The sequence below is a fragment of the Hetaerina americana genome, unplaced genomic scaffold (assembly GCF_022747635.1).
Source record: "Hetaerina americana unplaced genomic scaffold, ioHetAmer1.1.p SCAF_133, whole genome shotgun sequence".
NCBI classification, from domain to species: domain Eukaryota; kingdom Metazoa; phylum Arthropoda; class Insecta; order Odonata; family Calopterygidae; genus Hetaerina; species Hetaerina americana.
This window is the reverse complement of record NW_027286437.1, coordinates 66,956-88,402: the sequence shown is the minus strand read 5'-3', so window position 1 is coordinate 88,402 and position 21,447 is coordinate 66,956. Positions and strand designations below refer to the sequence as shown.

At 34.8% G+C, this 21,447-nt stretch overlaps 1 protein-coding gene across 1 annotated transcript in view; it reads left to right on the top strand.

Moving 5' to 3' along the window:
* KrT95D (phosphofurin acidic cluster sorting protein KrT95D) overlaps positions 1 to 21,447 on the top strand; it is a 406,149-nt gene that overhangs the window by 363,243 nt on the left and 21,459 nt on the right. The window contains exons 4-9 of the mRNA XM_071583373.1: positions 131 to 256; positions 1,743 to 1,956; positions 3,642 to 3,898; positions 5,423 to 5,525; positions 7,690 to 7,860; positions 9,153 to 9,361. Of these exons, the coding sequence (XP_071439474.1) occupies positions 131 to 256; positions 1,743 to 1,956; positions 3,642 to 3,898; positions 5,423 to 5,525; positions 7,690 to 7,860; positions 9,153 to 9,361 (1,080 nt within the window). The remainder of the gene's footprint in view (positions 1 to 130; positions 257 to 1,742; positions 1,957 to 3,641; positions 3,899 to 5,422; positions 5,526 to 7,689; positions 7,861 to 9,152; positions 9,362 to 21,447) is intronic.

Sequence of the window (21,447 nt, the reverse complement as noted above, 5' to 3'; positions counted from 1 at the left end):
TATTTTCAAAGACTTGATCATTTATTTGTATGCATGCTTACATAATGCCCGTAAGTCATCTGAAGCTATAGTGTTGACTTATAACTTACCGGGGAAAACTTACTAATATTTTCCATTTTATCCTATCTAGTACCCCCATTTCTTGAAGAGGGATGGTAATAAGCTCCATGTATTACTGCAGAGGAGAAAGAAATACAAGAACAGAACCATCCTTGGATTCAAAACTCTAGCCGAGGGGAGTATAAATATGTCACAGGTGAGTTTGAGAATATTTTAAGAGACTGTCAGCACCACTCATCAAAGAGTAATGTCTTGTCAATTTTATTTATCAATGTGAAGGCTTGTAGGATGGCTGAGAGCAAAGATCATTTCATTCTGAGCCCTGCAGTTTGTGATGTTTACTTGCAAGAGGGGCGAGTCCCTGTCCCTTTACCCCCTGTGGTTTCCCAGGAAGATTTTTTACCTGGGAAATCCCATAGCTAGAGTTTATCTGAGAAGACCCAGATGCATCACGAGGGAAATCCAGTATTCCACAGTGTTGTAAAATGTGCAACAGGAGAGTTTATAATACCAAATGAGATTTCCTCCAATTTTTATTAAGTAAAAATTGAATTTTTGCAGAAACACTGCAGCTTATTTATTTTATCCAGAGTCATATTGGATGTGACCCAGAATGGCTGCCCAGTGCGTAGAGAACCAGATTCATTGCTATGTGATTTTTTCGGCATCATTTATTTCTTCTGGGAAGCAGCCAGTGGCCCAGAAATGCTTTCTGGCCTCCTCTGCCCTGGTGTTTAAATTTCGCAGGCTAAGAATGAAGTGATCTCTGCTGTCACCAATAAAACCTTGGGTGATTATTATTTTCCTGGATGTCTATTCAGGCTCAGTTGAATCGCCTCAGAATTGAAAAACCTAGAATGCTCATTAGATTGTTAGATTAATAGGGTCTGAGAGCTCACATAAAAATGGGTGTGATTCAATTCCATAGCCAGGTTAGTTTCTCGTGGACGACCATCATGAAAAATTAGCAACTTCCTGTAGCCACTAAAAATTTTCAGAAAAACCTTTCAATTAATATCTAGACCATGTTCTTTTGTTAAACTTCTGATGACACGTAAGGGAAGACATGACCTTGTGTCACAGATATGAAGACATGAGTGCAGAGAATATTGGTTTTTTATGTTATGTAATTCTAGTAAGTTATATATTGACAGTGAATATTAATATACATTTAGCTATCTTCGCAGAAGCCAGTACACTCTTTCAGCCAACTTTTAATTTTCAATGTTGTCATTTACAGGAAGCAATCCATGTATAACCACAATTTTAAATATTATTTATTTCACCAATCATCACAAAGTACTAAATCTATTTGGCACCGAAATATTTCCCTCGTGTGATAAGTGATTTTAACCTATTATTTTAACTGCATAAATGGTCTTTGGCAGGTTCTTGACTCATATAGATGGCTACCGATGCTCTCTTTTATAAAGGAACTATTGGCTCACAGGTGGTAGTTAATGTATCCAAGGCTTACTCTTAACAAGCTAATACTATGAAAAATATTTTTCACTGCAGCAGTTTCTTTGCTTTCATAATTGCAGTGGTAAACTGAGATAATTTATTTCAGTTGTAATTTGAAAACGATTCTCTTCAACACACCGTAGTGAGGACCAGTGGCAAGTGGCGTGATGTTTGATCAGCAGACCTATAGTATTCTCATGCACTATTTACTTGGACAGGTTTTGCAGCGGCAGATGGATCTGGAGTTGGACCTTTACAGTGACACAAAGGAGAAGAGCAATGTTGTTGCAAGAGTGACGATGCTGTCACTGAGTAGTCAGCCTGTTGATGCAGAGGACGGGGCGGGTGGAGGAGGTGGAGGAAGCACAGACCGGTCTTTCAGATTACACCACCTCTACAGGCAGAAGCACCTTTCCATTGGAGAAAATGCTGGTAAGCATCTATATGCTTTGCAGCTGCTTTACCAATTATACTGTGTGTAGGTGAAATCTTATGTAGCTGAAAGAGAATAGTAATTTGGTGAGTTTAATAAACAGGTTTTTCACAGTAAGCTACTGGGCAAGTGATGAACATAATTGGTGGTTTTTCCTCCACCTAGGGCTTGGGTAAATGTAATTGTAATAATGTTATATCACTGTTTAAAGTCCAATATAAAAAGCCGAAGTCCTGTTTTTGGACTAATGCAAAATAAATAAATAATATTCCCTTGGGTAAAGCTACTGGTTCAAGAGCTATAGCTCAATTCTAAGAATCATGCACATCCACCCTAACTAATGTTTTCCCTGTCCATTTTAAATTTCTTTAGAGTACCAAGTATGTTTGAGGGAAAGAGCTTTGTACCATCTGCATTCATACAGTACTCTGGGGTGTTTAGATATCTTCCATGAAAATAGAGGAAGAAGTTTGTAAAGGGTAGTTGGGATAATTTTTTAATCTAGATCCAATGTATTACTTGTGGCTAGTTAAACAGAGAAAATGGGATTCATTTAATCTTTATTTTTGGCAGAATATATATGTATCTATTTTCTCATTCTGAACCAGCCTACCAATTTAGTATGATAATTGGGTTATGTATTCAATGTCTCAAGTAGAATAATGCAACTGTTGCCTTTATAAAAGTTTAATTTAATGTTTGATCTTCAAGTCTCTATGAGCTCCAATCCCAACCAAAATAATACAAATGGTATGACATTTTTTCAAAAACTTATTTGGGGAGCATTGTATCATACCCTTTTGAGACTGGTTGTAACTAGTAATTATTGCAACTCCTTGTTCACATACCCTGTCAGAGCAGAAGAAGACTTTTCATCATGTTAAGCACATCTGCACCATATCAACCATGTATCAACATGTAACATAACTCACATATGCTGGTAAAATTGCATTTTTTTATACTCTTTCATCAGGCCTTTCAAATTCATTGCCAGAATATTCAATACTTAACTAGTGTATATGTCAGTTGTCTTTAATTATTAACTAAATGATAGGACTATAGAAATTAAAGACTACCAAATCCATATGGTTTTAGGATAAAAATGATTGGAATAAAATAATTATTTCTGGAGATCAAGTACCTAAGACCGTAATATTCATTAGTAGTGTGTATGGGAGATATTTTGAGTATCACGTAGATTCAAAGGTACATGGACCAAAGATAACCTATGTTCACTGATAATTATGCAAAAAATTACAGTACATTAATTTGTAACTATTGATTGAAAATATAGAAGCCCTACACTTTTAAGCAGAAAATATTAAGTAAGAGGGTGAAATCAAAATTAGATACTCGCACCAGGTTTTGGGGGGTAGACATAAGCCAGGCAGGAAATTTATCTAGTACAAGTGAGCATTGAGTTGTTCAACTCATGACTTATGTGAATTTTATGGAGTGAATGAAGCATGCATGTTGGGGTTCCATTGTACATGCCCATAGAAATAAATGTCTTTGATTTTATGGCTAATTTATTGTATGCCCATTCCTTTGTATTTCTCATTTTTGGGTGAATGGGACTTCTGTAACTGCTGCAGGTAAAGGTCGCATTAAGCCTTGAATCAAGGCCATCTCACTCCAAATTCCAGGGTTGAGATAAAGATTTTCAACTCATTCTCGTTCACAGACAGCCGTGTTGGTGGAGACTTCTCAGATGAGGATGAGGAACTTTTTAGCAGTAATGAGGAGGGCTCAGACTCGGAGCCAATGCTTGACGAGACAGGGGGTATGGGGGGCAATGGGGGAAGTGTGGGGGTTGGTGTGATGGGGGTCGGTGGAGTTGGGAGTGGTGGGGGTGGGGGAGGGGGAGGTGGTGGGGGGCTGGGGAGTGCAGCACGTCGTGCAAGGAAAGCAGCAAGGGCGAAGATACCCACCAACGCAAGGGTGAGTGATTGTTTAATGGTGGCCAACAACCACTCTTGGAATTCTCAAAAAATGATTATTGGGTTTTCAATGGTCTCAAAAAGTCGAGAAAATATATTGTGATTAGGACTCCTTGGCCATTGATGCTGATCATTCAATGTGTGCCCATCACATGGTCTCTCTCAAGCCAGAGGTGCTTGTGGCATAACATATGCGAAGGGAGTTAAAAGAGGATTTTCTTCCCTGTGTGTGAAAAGAAAGTGACATAGTCTTTTTTCAATGGAGACGGGTAGTTTGGTAACCATTCAAAAGATATTTATGTTCATCATGAGTGAAGTACAGTCAGGATTTTTCAAACATTTCCCTCAAAGTGAATAATTAATGAAAAAGTAAAAGTGAGAAATTGCACAAATTAGTACAATTACCAGATTTAATGAAGAATTTAAATGAGTCATTCTGTGGATGGAGATGCCATGACAGTTAACAGAGTCATCCGCTTAATGTGCATTACAATTCAAAGATTTCAGAGAGTAGAAATCATTCACCTTGACTGGGATTCGAACCTGGATCCCTCAATGTCCATGAGAGGACACCTCCATAGCTTAATGGGCTAGAGCACTCAAGGACTGCAGTGCATCACACACAACCACGAATGCCTGTGACATTGTATGTACAGTATTTTGTCCGAACATCTTGTTCCTTTAAAGCTCCCAAAATCTCAAAGTGTAAGAGGACACCTCAATAGCTTAACTTGCTAAAGCACTTCGGCAGGTATCAATGGATGCAGGTTCAAATCTTGGTCAAGGGAAATTATTTTCACACTCTGGAATCTTTGCATTGTAATGCACATTTAGCAGATGGCCCTGTTAAGAGTTACCGTCCCTGCATCTCCCATAGTTTAATTGACATTAAAGCCCCTGGTGTAATCTTGTAGCATATGATTGTAATGAAATAAATACTACATTTGTTAAACAGTCACATGCTTAAATTGCTGATATTTGAGTGCCAGGGATAGTGTTACTCTTCCAGAAAACTCAATTGTCATCAGTTTCCTTTGTTTTTATTTTATAAACTATAATGATTGTGATTAACGAGGGCAAAAGAAGAATTTTGAGCTTAATGCTAGCAATGTCATTATTTGAGTTGAGCAACTAAAGAATGGATGGAAGTCAAACAAAATCTTAATGGCAAAAGAAATTTGGATTGTTGAAAATTTTAGTCTAGAAAATCTGAAAGTATTAGTTAATTTGAAAATCTCACCTTTAAAGCCACATGGTTTAGAATTTTCATTTTCAAGGAGTTGTGAGATTTCATTTACCTCATATTTCACATAATACTTAACTTATAAGTAATTATGCCAGCAGTTTAGTATAAAAAATAACAGTGATGGACCCATGATGCATTGATTTACATTCAATTAATGTTTATTTAAACAACTGAATTATAATAATTTTTGTGTTTTCTCTCACTACTCAGTACCTGGTATTCATAAACTTTTCACAGAATTTTATCTTTTATCTAATTTTAATGTTTCTTATTCTACAGCAAAGAAACTTGAAGCAGAAGTTCATTGCCTTGCTTAAGAGGTTTAGGGTTAGTGAAGACCTTGGCAATGATGACCAAGAGGAAATAGACCAAAAACTTTCAGGTAAGACATTAAAATTTTCATGTTTATTTCCTGGAAGGCAGTTGAGCATTATTAAAATTTTTAAAGAAGGCCATTTATTTTAAAGTACAGAGTTTGAAGTTTGTCCTTTTGTTTTTTCACATTATTCTTCACAAAAATTTAATTTTACTGATAATTTTTTTCCTCTTCTTTAACTTGTTCTAATATGTGTTTTCATGTATTTTAATGAAAGGTTCTATTTTTTGTTTCATAATTTTTACTAGTAATCTCTTAATTACTTAATTTGACAAGAGAATATGTTAAAGTCCAATATTTAGTAAATAAGACTCAAAATACATAGGTCGCTCAACAATGCCATAGGAAAAAAAGACTAATTATTTTGGGTGGATTTTTTATTTTTTAACATAATTTTCTTTTAGCTTGATACACTTTTCCCAGCATTTGTCCAACTTTTTTAAGTCATCCAAAAAGCTGGATTTTAGAAGGTTCTTAAAATAGTCATCTGTGTTGGCAATGACCACATTCTATGAGAATCATTTTCTACCGCACCAATTTTTCAAGTTTTTAAATAAAACAAGTCACTAAGGACCAAATCTGGTGAATGTGGTGGATGTAATAAGAATTCATATTAAATTCCATAATTTTCACCATCAAAACTGTCCATGAAATGTCTCGATGGAAGAGAATTTTTTTCTTTGCCAAAGAAGGTTGTTATTCTTGATTTCTTTGCTTTACAGGTGCAATAATGATGTATAATACTCTTCTCATAATTCATTTGTCCTTTTTGCTTGTAGTCAATGTAGATGATTCCTCATGCATCTCAAAAAAAGCTGTCGTCTTAGCCTTATCAGGCAATTTCACTGTCTTTGCCTTCTACAGAGTTAGATCGCCTGTAGAAACCCACTGTTTCAACTGTTCATTCATCTCTGGAGTGTAGTAATGTATTATTATCCTGATTTGAGCTAGAGCTTTACAGTGTCCATGAGTATCATTACATTTTTTGGTACTTGTCTGAGTTCCTCTATGAATGGTTGATTTCAGCCTTAACCAGAGCTGATGCTTTTCTGCTTGAGCAGGAGGTAATGGTTGAAAGTCAAAAGAGTAGAGGTTCAAAGAAAAATAAAATCTTATAAAAATCTTTAAAAAATAATATTATTATCCTGACGTTTAATCTACAGTGGTGTATCAATGCAGAGACTTATCAGGATTACAAGAGAAAATGCAAAGCCAGCCTCCACATTGATTACACAACCATTGAGAACTGTGCAGCCCCCACTAAGCCAAGATTTTTTTCACATCCAATTTTTCGTGAAAAATTGAAAACACTGCATCTTATGATATGCCTGTGGCTTCAACTATTTTTTGAAATTTGATTCGTGGGTCACTCAAAACCAAAACTTTATCATGGAGTTTGTCAGCCATTGCAGAGGAAGTCACTTCCCCTGGATATCTTGAATGATATTGATTTGTTGATCCATGGCCACGTTTTAACTCATTTACCCAATTGTAAACAGTTTCAAATGCAGGAGCAGATCCACCATGAACTTCATCCAACTCAGCTTTGATCTCTTTTGGCCTTTTAAATAGAAATGTACACCGCATGAAACTCATTATGTTTCTAAGTAAACAAAAGTTTTTTGCTTCAATAGACTATGAAAATTAAACCATGTGTTGGACATAGCTGAAACTTGAAAATCAGTCTAGTGAGAGATGAGGCTTAATAAAAGCAAACCTTTTCCAATACTACGAGCCTCTTGGATTTTCAACACAATTATTGAATGACCTGTGTAAATGCAGTCAATGCTTATTGAAGTTTGAGCACTTTTTAAACTATTATCTCACTTCTGTTATGCTGATTTTTATTCAACATAATACTTGTATTTGCATGTGTTAAAAATTTTGATGAAGCTCCTGCCTAATGAATGGATGAATATGGTTTTATTAATTGCTCTTTAAATAAATAAATGGAAATTAGAAAATAAATAATATCCAGTCTATCCAATCAGTTGCCATTTCTATAAATGATGAGTTGTTAAGTAAAGGGCAAAAGTGAATCTTAGGAATTCCTTCACATAAATTTAAAATGTCATCGAGAAAGCTCTTCAATACAATTTAAGTATAAATTTATTTTCCAAGGTTGTGGAAAGGCATTAATTCTTGCCCTGCTTCAATGGATTTTAAACAGGAGGTGATATGGATCCCACAGAGATAGAAGACTTATTTGAGGAGCTGGAGGATTTGAGTGATTCTGGTCCAGAGGCAGACACACTCAGTATCTCATCTACTCCAAAACCATCACTCAGGCCATTCTTTTCAAGCAGTCGCTCTCTCCTTCAAGAATCTCTAAATATACCAGGTGAGTTGATAAAATGCTGGTGGTTACATTGAAGTAAGAGTTGCATGTAAAAATTGGAGACAGGTTTGAGAATATGGTTCACTTGAAAGCTTAAACAAAAAATGTACTTCCTGTAACGTTTGGTAATACTTTTTGTTAACCTGATAAGTTACACCCTTTTACCTCAACTACCATTGAAATAGAATTATATTGAAGTTTTGATAAACTGCAGGAACGTCATGCATAAAACATAGAAATTTTTAACCCTTTCTAATGGGCACTCATGTTTGATTCTTAATGATTCCAAAAGATTTGTAGTGCTTCTCCTTCAAAACTCTGTCTATATAAGCAAGTCTTTTGGTATTTTTGCTTTAGTAAAATGAAAAAAACTGTCAATTATTTTTCCATCCTTTACTCCTATTGCAACATGAAATCACAACTGTTTGATATCTAATGTTAAGAATCACCCTAAGTCACATAGCGTGCGTATAAGTGCACTGTTCTCTCAAAAATAAGTTTCATAATTTCTCTTCAATCATCCAGCACATAATTTACTTTCAACATTTCATATTGGGTTTTTCTGTATATAATCTGTTGAGGTGCAGCTCAGAATGTGGCTTGAGTCATTGGAGAAGACATATCTCTACTTGGGATATTAATTTTTTCAGATTTCAAATAGCTTAGTATTAATGATCTTCAAATAATGAGTAAACATCTCTTTAGTTCATACTCACAATTTCAGTTCATTCTGTGAATTTGGTAGAGTAATTTAAACAATAGATATCCAAATAAAATTTAGAGGAACTTCTTATATTAGCAGTGAAAATATGACAAACAGCTGATCTTCATATCTTATTTTAAAACCCTGAGAAAAAATTATTTTAAGCTTAAATTTAAAACAATTGGTAATTATTATTAACAAATAAGAGTAAAAACATGTTACAGAAGTTAAACACAAGTTGTTAAAACATAGTTGCCGTATATGCGTGCACAGCAATGGGCATACGGTGCCAGGTTACTAATGGTCAAGTTGGGAAGGGTTTTGTGAGGCACAAAAATGTAGCCCAAATGGGTGATAATGGTGATAAAAGCAAAAGAGGTTAGCGCTCAATTGCACAAAAAACTGATCTATGTTGGAATCATTTAATTATTCTTGTTCAGTGAATGCTCAAGATTTCCATAAAGTGGTTTAGTGGTAGATTGTATGAAATGGTGAAGCCCAATTTGCGGAAAAAGGCAAGCATTTGCAAATATAATGAAAAATGCAATGTTAGAGTGGAATGGAAGTCACTCTGTTGTTTTGTTTTTTGCAGAGAAAGGGATGGAGCGCTTCAGTGATGAAAGCTCTAAGAAGGCAGGTGACTCAGACTCGCATCCAGAGACGTGGACAGACCAGGAGCACAGCGATCCGCAAGCGCCTCGCATCCAGCTGTCACACGGTATGCCACAACAACACCAGCAGGGAGTGCCACCAGGGGTGGCATCATCCTCGCCACCCCGGGGCTCCGAAGAGAAAGGAAAGGTAAGGATGGGAACTTTTTCGTTTCATTCTCACATTCTTTATATTCACCATTGCTTAGTTAATGTGAATGAAGAAATGAGAGGTGGCAGCCAAACTGCAGAAGGATCCATTCAATTCGCAGGTAGTTGGCACTAGGCTTTTATTAAAGCATTGCCTACAAGATTTTACCTTGATGGGCAAACAAGGACCAATTTTTTTATGTTGAAAAGTTTTAAAATGAAAAATATCATGAGAAAGTTGCAGAAATACAGCTTTTAAATACTGCTAATACAGTAATGACATTTTAAAGATACATTTATGTGTACCTTGCAAATGATGGCATAGGGATTATGCCATAGGTTAGTGGGAAATTCAATTTCAGGCCGGTTCAAATAATTCCTGTTGAATGCGAGTTTGATGTTTCTATTAAAGATGGCAATAGAAACTTGTGATGGGATGATATGCAACTTCCACAGAGCCATTGTTCTTTCACAATTAATGTCTGTTGCAAGTTTTGACTTGAATACCCAACAAAAAATAAATTCAGAAGGCCACCAGGATGGAAATTTACTGTAGCAATGCATATTTTAAATCTTATTCATAAGGATTTGGTTTCTTCTAACTTCCCTTTTTTCTTACTCTACATTATCTGAAGAGTAAGTTGAATTTAATAAGGTGCCAAGTTAGTCTTTGGACTTTGTTTTCTGATGAAAGCCCATTTTTAAAAGTAAATTGAATAGTATAGCGTGTGTTTTTTTATTCTTAAGTTTTACTTAATGTGCATGGCTCGTATGAATAAACTGTAGCATTAAGCAACTAATGAATTACCATAAATTTAAGAGAATATTTGTAGTGATAATATTGATCTAAAAATAATCTAACAACTTGGAATGAATGTAATTAGTAATACTTTAATGAATTATTGTGGCAGATGATTTACGAAAAAAATATCAACCATTTATGTTTATTGTCCCTGATGAAAAGCATTTTAATTGCATGCTAAAAAGTTTTGAGGTTTTGTATCAAGTACCAAATGCGTTAGATATGACATAATCATGTCCCCAAAATTTGGATGTATACTAATTAAATTATGAGTAGGGTAGGTTTCTGTGCTCTAGATAGAATATATATAGAGCAACTTTTCATAGTGAATATTTATGTGTTAAATTTGATATTCCTCTTTGAGAATTGTGATGAAAGTATTGATACTTGCTTTAGGAGGATAAGAAGGTGACATCTGTATTGTACTCAGCTTGGCTAATTCTGTTACCTGATTTTACTACTTGGGTTTTTCAAGTTCCATTTCCAAATGCCCAGTTCCAAACTGCCGCTTCATATTTGTGGAAGAAAATTATGCAATAAAAGTGGAACTTGGGGTCGGAGACCTAAATTTATTTTCAGGATATGAATATTTCAGCATACTACCTTGATCAAAAAGTTCCCGGAATAACCACCGTGTGGCGCTCCCATCGTTCCGATTTGAGTTCTGTTTTTTTTGTTAAATTGGTACATCTGTTGTTGATATTCCCTTTAAATCTTAGTGTTATAACTTGACATTTGCAAAAGTTACGGTCGGTTTTCGGTATGTCCATCAGTGCTTCCTGCGATTTTTCCATTACTTTCTCTCGGCTGCTAAAACGCGTTCCCCGTAATGGTTTTTTAACTCGATTGAACAGAAAGAAGTCACAGGGAGCCAAATCAGGTGAATTCGGTGGCTGTTGGATGGTATTTGTTGCATTTTTCGTCAAAAAATTACGAATAATGATAGCACTGTGCGACGGTGCGTTATCATGGTGCAAAATCCACGAGTTTTCTGCCCACATTTCTGGTCTCTTTCGGCGAATTGCTTCACGCAAACGTCTCATAACGCCCAAATAATACTCTTTGTTTACTGTCTGGCCTTCTGGCAAAAATTCATGATGCACTACACCGTTGTAATCCATGAAAACCGTCAGCATTGCCTTCTTTTTTGACTGAAAACGACGTGGTTTTTTTGGTCTCGGCTCATTTGGTGAACGCCATTCACTTGCCTGATGTCTGGATTGCGTGTCGTACTCATAAACCCACGTCTCGTCTCCAGTAATGATCCTTTTGATGAATGTGGGATCGGATTCAGCCTCGCAAATCATGTCTTTTGCGACGTCAACACGGTCTCTTTTTTGCATGAAATTGAGGTCTTTTGGCATGCTACACGACGGAAACCCAAATCATTAACCACAATGTCTTGGGCGGATCCATAGGCAATTTTCAAGTCCTCCGCTATTTCTCTGATGGTTAATTTGCGGTTATTGACCAACATTTCTTTTACTTTATCAATTTTTTCACCGACTTTCGATGTCGATGGTCTGCCACTGCGTTCGTCATCTTCGATTGACTCACGACCACTTCTGAACCGCTCGTGCCACTGGTAAACGACCGTTTTTTTTAGAGAATCGTTGGCGAAACACTTTTCCAACATTTCCAACGTCCGTGCGCCACTAAATCCGTTTTTTACGCAAAATTTAATACAAGTTCGTTGTTGCAAATTTAAATCCATTTCTGAAATTGTAAAAAATCGCCAACACACACAGAGATAGATGTACTCTTGGCTACGTAACTTTTGCAAATGTCAAGTTATGACACTAAGATTTAAAGGGAATATCAACAACAGATGTACCAATTTAACAAAAAAAAACAGAACTCAAATCGGAACGATGGGAGCGCCACACGGTGGTTATTCCGGGAACTTTTTGATCAAGGTAGTATGCAGCAATGCCTTTCGGCATCTTTTTTCCATAAAATAAAGATGCCTGAACTGGTATTTCATGAATACTTACTCATAGGTTTCATTTAATGTCTTAAAATGACTTCGATTTGCATCAGTTAAGAAAAAACCCTTTGTGAATATTTATTATCCTTAAATTCCTTGTTTCTTATTTGAATTAGGCACAACACAATTTGTGATGAAAATATGTTTAAGTTTGGAACACTGCAGTCCTGAAAACAAAGTTTCTAAAACTTTTGGTAGTAGAATTTGAGATAATATTGTGAGAAAGAAATGTATAACATGCAATTTGCTTATTAGTATTCATACCACTGTTGAAACATGATTGGTGGGTGTTGAACTGGGAGTATTCATTAAGTTAAGACAGGTAAGTCAAAAAAAATGAAATTAGTATGAAAGTAGTATGTATGCATAGATATCAATTGATCTATGGTGTGGAATTAAAAAGATGTGGCTTTTCTTCTGTATTTTGGGATCATTGGAACAACATCAAACATGGACTCCATAATTTCATGTGGTGTTGGGTTCAGTATATATGTAATAATGAACTATTTTGCTGAAAGATTTTATTCGTGGCTATACTGTTGTTTTTTTTGGTGCTGTAATAATTAAATTGTTTACAAAATAACATCCATTCTCAAATTTATTTAAGTAGCATTAATTTGCATTTTTAGTGCATAACAATTGTATTTCATGTGTAATACTTTATTTTCTTATTAATATGAAAAATAATCACGTATGAGGGTGGCCAGAAAGTACCCTTTATAAGTATTGCATATAATGATTTTTAGTGGATTTTAATCAATACACCAAGAACGGTTGCAAGTTATTACTGTGACTGGGTTAACTCTCGTGTATCAAAAAATTATATTCCTTTCATTAGGAGTATGGCATTATTGCGATGAAGAGTGAGAGTTATAATCTTGCTTAAGGGAATGCATAGTAACTTCAACTGGGCGTAGGTAATTGAGATATTATTCATAAAATACATACATATGTTTAAGTGGCGTGTAAAACATAGAAACCCCAAAGAAAACCAATTTTCTATTTCTAGGCAATATTCACATTCCTCAGTTGAGAAATTTGTTTACTTGACCACATTTTGACAGAGGTAACATCATTATTTTGAAGACTATCGCATGATGCTGTAGTATTTTCAAAAATGGTCAAGTTCAATATTAATCATTTTTCCAATTATGAAAAGTTATGTAATAGGTGTTCTTGATACCTTGAGTTGATGGAAGCAATCAGTATACCAGACCTTATAGATGTGTCTGCAAAATGAAAGAATTTTCTTTTTCTTCATACCCTCTTACATCTTAGTTTAAATTCCTAGTTTATTTTAGATTTTGATGTAAAATGCTCTTAGGTAGTTCTTCAGTGTCTCTTTTTATATTCGGAATGATTTTTTTTTGAAAGGAGTGCCTAATTTCTTTCCAAAGACTGCTTTAAAAATTATTACAGTTCCATAATTAGAATAAGGTTACAAATATGTTACTTATTTAAATTACCCATGTAAATGTTTTGAGCATACATTTGTGATTTTGAAAATAATCACGAGTATAAATTTTTAATAATGCTAATTTAAGTATAGCACAAGTTCTTTGATGAATCCTTGATTTAATTGAACAGCTTATAAGATAACTTTTTCTTGGTTTTTCTCTTCAAGTCACACAATCACTATCATTGGCAAAGCTAAATTCTTGACGTTGCTCACTCAAGGAGCCAACATTTTCCCTTGATTTGAATTCTACCATTTGATATTGCATGTTATTGTTTGTTCTCTATAATTTTATCAGGGTAGTAAAAGATTGTGAGTAGAAGAGTACATACCAATTGTTCTCATTGCTAAGTAAACATTTCTATATCATGCCATAGAATCGTTTGAGTAGCTGCAATGCTTTACATAATTTGAATAGCACTGTAGCAGTGTAAGTGATGGTAAAAAAATTTCCTGAAAAAAACCAAGGAAATTTTTTTTAGACATTTACATTCTATGCATTTTTTGTAAGGGACTGAAAGTTGTGTTGTTTAATTCTAATGTAGTTAGATTTTCAAAATTAATGCAAGATGAATGTGCATATAGCTTTTTTGCTCACTCAAGAAATGTTTCAATTGCAGCACTATCATTATGCACAAAAAACTTCATAGATTTCATTTTTGTACATATTTATAGTTTGATTATTACAATTTGATCAAACTTCCAGGCTATGTAAGCACTAAGGCGTCAATGTATGTGATAAAAGGGGTAAGATGAAGCCCTTTATAAAACAAATTACCTATTTTGTCTTGCATATCCCTATCAGCTAATTCCATGGATTATGTCTCTCCTTCCCTATGTCACCTTTATGTTTTGTGTGCTTTCCATGTTCTAATATTGGGGTTTCTTGAATGAACATGCAATGATCCACAGAGTTAGTGAAGCATTTCTCTAAATACCTCTACAACACATAAAGTATTTAACATCGTAATAATTCATATCTTTGCTCATTTAATAATGGCAGTTTGCATAAATGTTATTATATATTCCAGGTTGGCAGATCTCAGTATGTTCAATGCTATTTGGTTACATTTTGTAGGTATACTTGATACTATAATATTAATTTTAAGTTGTACAGAAGTGCAGTTATCTGCTTCTCTGTACTTCTTAGAGTTTTCTCTTTCTTTCTGGATGTGCTTGAGCTGTTAGATAGTTCTCTTTATCCATTACGTAAACCTCTGGATGTATTATCAAAGTCATATAGAGCAGGATTACCACCAATGTTCTTTTTCTAAATTCTATTCCTGAAATGAAAAATATTCATGAAAAAGCTTAAACTGTAACCATACTCTATCACTTATTATCATATGACCTCAATTAAGTTATTCAAGGTTTATTTATTTCATAAGATAAATAATTTACTTTGGAACATTTAACCAAGTCACATCCATATCTCCATTTGTTAAACTTTTGTAAAATCAATTCCAAAATTTTTAGTTACCTTCACTTTTTTTGATAGAATATATACTGCATCTGCCTACTTATTATACTAGTGTATTATGTCATCATTGTTAAATTCTTATCCAAAATCAGTAATTTCTATTTATTTTATGAATTTATATTGGTATAGAACATTGGGAAATCTAGTATTGAGAGCATATTACTATTGGCCTAAGGATCTAGAATTCGTTTACAGACCATTTAGTTAACTAAACCTGAACTATGATTTTTCTGGGTGCTAGGACTTGCTGAATACTGTAGACAAAGCAAGTAAAGAATTGACTCCCTTACTTGAATGTGTGCATTTCTCTTACTATATTTAGAAGTGATATATCAACCATCAAGCTAACCCTCAGGTTGATGACCAAATTTGATATTTTTGAGACAATTATATTCATATAAATAAATGCATGCCACATGTTGCATTTTTATTTGCTATGAACTTCCATCCAATCCTTAGAAAATATAGTGTGCGTTTTATCCCTCTGTTTTTTATATGATTGTTTAGGCATATTGAGAATTTATGAATAGTTTCCTAATGTTCTCATTCAGGATTTTGTAGTGTCACTGATGCATGACCTCTATTTGTTGTCTAAATGACCTTTCATATTCGCCTTACCTAGTCTCTCTCTTTGTTCATCATGGCTTTTACTTTTTCAGTGAGCATTTCAGTTACACTATATTAGTTCAATTCAGTGGTTTGTTGTAAGAAGTATATATTTTTGTAATAAAAATAATTATCTTGTGATCAAACTTTGGTGGAATCAATTTTGTTGTTCATTGGTAGTTTCTGCTTGATTATTTATTATGTAAATAGGAAATTTAGTCAGCAGAAAAACTCAGCACTTGGAGTAAAAGTGTGTTAAATATGAACTTTAGTGTTTTTGGTCCTCTATCCCTTGCCATTTTGAGGGTGAATAGTAAAATATTGATGTGGTACAATCAAGTCAGTATCAGGACCTCACAGACGGTGAATGATACATGGTGAATGCGTTCCGAAGCTGTAAACCTACATTTTAAAGAAATCAGTCAATTAAAAAAGTCATTTAAAGAAATATTCCCAAATTTGTATTTTATATATGGTTTCATTTCTTCATCTTTTAGTGGTTTTCTTCTGATGCTCTTTTCTTAGTAGCTTGCCTGTCAAATACATGCATGTCATTTCGAAGCTACTTAGTGAAAAATTATTTCTGCATCTTTTAAATCCAGGTTCCTGGCAATGCTAGGCTGTTAGAAGCAGTTAAATGCATAGTAGTTCCTGTGAAATGAATGAGGAAAGGGAGCTGGATAGATGTGTAGAATGTGAAACCTTTACCCTTTTGGGCCCCATTCTTGCAATTGATGAATTGCAGTGAAGGTGTTTCTAGTATTGGGCTACCTAATATGTTGATTTAATGTTAAGATGAATTAAGTATATTCTCGACCACTGATTTCTTTATAGTTTTAAAGAAAGCAATCCACTTCCATTTTTATGAATGGCACTTTACATTCTGATTCTCAACTCAGTCAATACATATTTAATGCTTTGGAAGTAGATTTTTGATTCCCCGTCAATATATTATGCAGGATAAATTGACAGAAAATGGGGTTTTTTGCAATGTGATATTTGCAGTCAGAATTCACTCAGTTATCATAATTTTCATGCGACTCATAATTCCTTGTGTAAATAAAAATTCTTATATATGCAGTGATTTTGGCAGATAGAGTATTAAACTATTGTTCATCAATCCTACCTACTGTTTTGCTGTTACTGTTTTGGTATAGTGTACAATCATCAAAATATCACTTGCTTCATAGCCTGAACTTGTAGAAGAAAACTCACTATAATCATCAGGGATGTCATGCTTGGATTCAGTGTCACCACCTTTGGTTTGTAAAATGAGATGATCATTTTTCAGTCTGTTGGCTCATATTGATTCATCTTCTTTATTATGGTTTCTTCTACCTACAGGTACCACATTATCCATGCATTTAAAATTCGCATACTCTTCACCATTACTTGAATAAATACTGATAGCCCTAAAAGAGGGCTCAGATTCACTATTTTTATTTTATGCAACTCCTCTTCTGTAAAGCTCCAGCTCAAGCTAGCTCAGGCTACGGCCATTTAGCTCAATGGAAACCAATCAATGGAACCAATTTAAAAACCATGTCCATGTGTTTTCTAGCAGGCCTGCTAAGTTCTAGAAGAGAGTATCCTTCAGAATGAATAGATAATGAAGGCAGGAAATTCCAGGCAATCGGAGTGAACTCTTTGAAGACATTCATCACTGATGTAATGATTTCAAAAACACTTATTGCTTAAAATATTTTGTACCCATGTGTCTGCATGTCATGATACATGTTACTTCGTCTTTAAATAGTCACTCTGTTTAAATAGTCACTCTGACTTAAGTTTACATCTTAAAGCATCTAATCGAGTGCTATTACCAGGACTAGTTGTGGCAAAACCATACATATGTATGATCTTGTTAACTTACTTTTTGATTACCCTTCATAAATCTGTTTCTTCGAGCATAAAGGAAGGTGTGAATCTGTTACATTCAGTTGCTTAGCCTCTCTTTGTCAATAATATCATGTTTCTCATGATGTTCATACGCTCTACATTACCATTATTTTGCTTAAAAACAAAATTTGGAAAAAAATAAGTCTGCCATTATCAGTTTCTCACTTATAACCGCAGCTTTTAATTTATTTTCCTCTCTTTTTCTTGTGAAATTTATGAATATACAATGTTCTTCTTTCCTCAATTGATATTTTCCTCTGCCATGTATGTATATATTTCATTGTCACTTATTTTCTACGGTTCTTTCACAAAACTATCTTCCTTTCACTAAATCTCTCATCTCACATCTTACTCTCTTTTCTGAATCATATTATCTGATCATCATGTTTTCTCCTTCTTTCCGGAGGCAAAATTTCACTGCTGCATTTCATGTCCAAATATTTTTTACCAGTGAGATTTAAAACTAAACATAAATTCTCATGCCTGTACCCATTTTTTGAAGTAGTAGGTCATTGAGTATCGAGTATTCAATCTGTGTATTCAGCTGTATTTTCAAGGCTTGGAGACAATCTTGCACATTGAAAGAAATGCTTGTTTACATCTTTGTATTTATACCAGAAGCTCAGTTTTCTTGTCAAGATTTTGACCTTAAACATAATTGCAGTAATTGGAAAACAATGGCAAGAAAAAATAAATGTAAACTGTTCATTTTCAGGGATCACTTGCTAGTACTCTTGTGTGTAGAAAATCTTTTTCATTAAATGACCCACACTTTATCCCCAGCATAACTTTCGTAGGGGTTCAGCAGTTTATCAGGGTATTAACTATGATGATGAATGAAGGAAATTTTTCCTGGAATCATTTAGTAAAACTGCAGGCTGCTATCAAAAGGTGATCGCCAAAACATTTTATGGAAATATAAGAAGTTCTTGAAATGATTCTCTCTGCATGCTCTTTTAACTCCAAGGATTATTATTGCTTAAAATGGAAATAGTTTCTTTTGCTGAAGAAAGGAACTGTTTTAAAAATTAGTATAGATTTCCCATGCAACAAATATTGTCTTGACTGAACAGGGATTTGATAATCTCATACATTCATCTAAACTACAAACCAATTGACTTAGCATTGTAATCTGTCCAAGCAAATGTTTGTAATGATAATTTTTTATGTTATAGCATTTATAATTCATCCATATGGTTCAGGATGTAGATGTTAAGTTTTAAATTCTGATTAACACTTTTTCTGAGAGCTTTTTGCCAAGAGAAACACTCTCCAAGTTCTTGGATTGATAAAACTATTAAAAAAAGTTGTGTCTCAAAGCTACCAGCCAATTAACAAGGCCTTAATGATTGCTCATAGAGAGATTTTTGATGACGGTGAATTATTCCCAACACTCAGCACATGTCTGCGTTTCACATAGTACGATTCAGAAAGTTTTACATTATTTGTTGCTACTTTTTTCAGAGGACTTGTAAATTTGCTTGAAACTTTGAGAAATGAGCTCCCAATTAGCATTGAGGAAGGTATATATAGGATTCAAAATATGATCCATTTTCATTATGTTTTTCATAAATAATCATCACTCATCCATGCATTAACTTGGCGTGCCAGTAATGGGGTTGACTGCGTGAAATTGTTCAAAGCACCACCCTGTGGTGACTCTTCCATGTAGTGTTGTGGGAGGAGGAGAGATTGAGAGGGGTTTTTAATTCATTAATTGGTTGATTGATTGGTGGGTGGGTGGGTGGGGGGTGGCAGCCAGCATGTGTTTGCATTCGTGTCCCTGAGTCTCTCTCTCACGTCCTTTCTGCCATGGCAGGAGGTGGTGGGGGAGAGGAGGGGAGGCCGGCTCTTTGCCCGAGGAGACCGCTCAAGCGGGACGGCAGGTGGAAGGGGAAGGAAGAAGTCCTCCTCGCTGCTGAGCTCTGAGAGCAGTGTGAGTGGGGGAGGGGGCAAGTGCCTCGGGGGAGGGGGTCCCCCACCACCCTCCTCTTCCCCCGAGTGCCTCCTCTGCGTGGGCCTGCGTGTTCTCCCTTAATATGACTGCATTTGGCTGTGCCTCTCCTCGTAACGAGATACCTTCCCCACTCCTCGCCCGTGTGTGCCCAACCACTCCCCCCCTTCCCTTCTTTCACTCTTTTGCCCTGGCCATCGAGGTGCCTCTTTCCCAATGCTAACGTCTTTGTTGTTGTTGTCATTGTTGTCGTCGTTTGGAATTTCAAAATGACCCACTCAACCAGGTCAGATTCGTGGCTTTCATTGGGTCCGTGTTCAAATTTCTTGAAGATGCTGCAGAAAGGGTTTTGAGACTTAATAATTTTTACTATTCCCAGATCTTGCATGGATTTGGAAATGGCTGCAAAATTATTTTGTTGCATCAGTGCAATGAATGTTCTAGTGGCATAATATGCATACCAAAGTTCCTACCCCATGAAATGGATTTTGAGACTCGAGTACAGTGTTTTTTTATGATTACTTGTCTAGCCAAAAATTGGAAAACTAAAATGCAATACTGACATTTAGCATTCTTATAAATTTTTTTATCAAATTTAGATTATAACTTAAATTTCATGAGTTATTCTTAGATGCTGCTGAAATAATGTATCCGGCATTTTGAAAAAATATTGCCTCTTAAATAATTTTGGCTATTGCTCATATTTCATTCCTTGGACTTTTACCAAATGAAATTTTTTTTTTCTTTTAATCCTGTAAAAGGCTCAATGGATTTCTCTATTTCGTCATCCACTTTAATAGTCCATATTTCTTCTTGCCATTTCATTAGAAGGTGTTAGTACTTACCATGGTCTGTTATCTTGGAAGGGTTAGGTATTTTATCTTAGTAGTCGGTAATGCTTTGGGTAGTAGGCTGGAAACAATGTTGGTTTTTAAGCCAAACAGTGGTAAATTATATTTATATTTATATCATGTAACCGAGTGTCATAATTTCATGAGGAGTAAGATATTTAAGGATATATTCTGGTTCAAATATTAGCATGCAAAAATTAATGTATCCCCCTAACTTAAAAATCAGGTTAGAGTTTGAGGTGCTATGTCAAGTTAGCTGTTAGGTGTATTATAATACAATTGCTAGGTCTTTCAAGCAGAAAGAGCAGTTAGGACCACTGAAGTACTGGTACCTGAATTTTATTATGGCCATTCAGAATGGAGGAAACATGCAATGGTAGCCACCAAATGTATAGGAAGTGAATTATATTAATATAAAAAATATCTTGCAAATTAATCTTCCATGATTGTGTTTGATAAGTTTTTCAATGAGATAAATGAATACTCCAAATCTGGAATTTTTAGTAGTTTTTAACAAGAATAAAAATTATAGAGAGTACAGGCGGTGTGGAGAATAAAAATTGATTCCCAATTGTGCTTGGTCATACTAATGAGAATTTTTATTTCAACTACTAGGAAATAAACTGTTAAGATTACCCTTTTCAAAAAGGATAATCTGTAATTTCCCTAGTGAACACTGCATCAGAATATATTTATAACCACCAATATGTGGCTTATGTGAAAGTATTTTTTTTCCAATTTTTAACAGATTTTGCTAATAAAATTCCAAAAATACATCATGAATCTCAGTTTGTTCAGCTAATAGAAAATGAATATTCATATTATCAATATACATGATGTACTAAAACATATTAATGAAGTGCTCAACCTGTTTTTTTAGCACATTGAATCATCGTTAGTTAATTTATAATTAAGTTACCCATTCTTTGTATCATGTGATGTTCATCATGGGCACTGAAAATCCAATCTGGTTTTAGGGTTGCCCTTAAAAATTACCTCGCATTGATTCTCAATGTCCAAGCTCCCTAATGCCTTTACCTTTGTCTAACTAC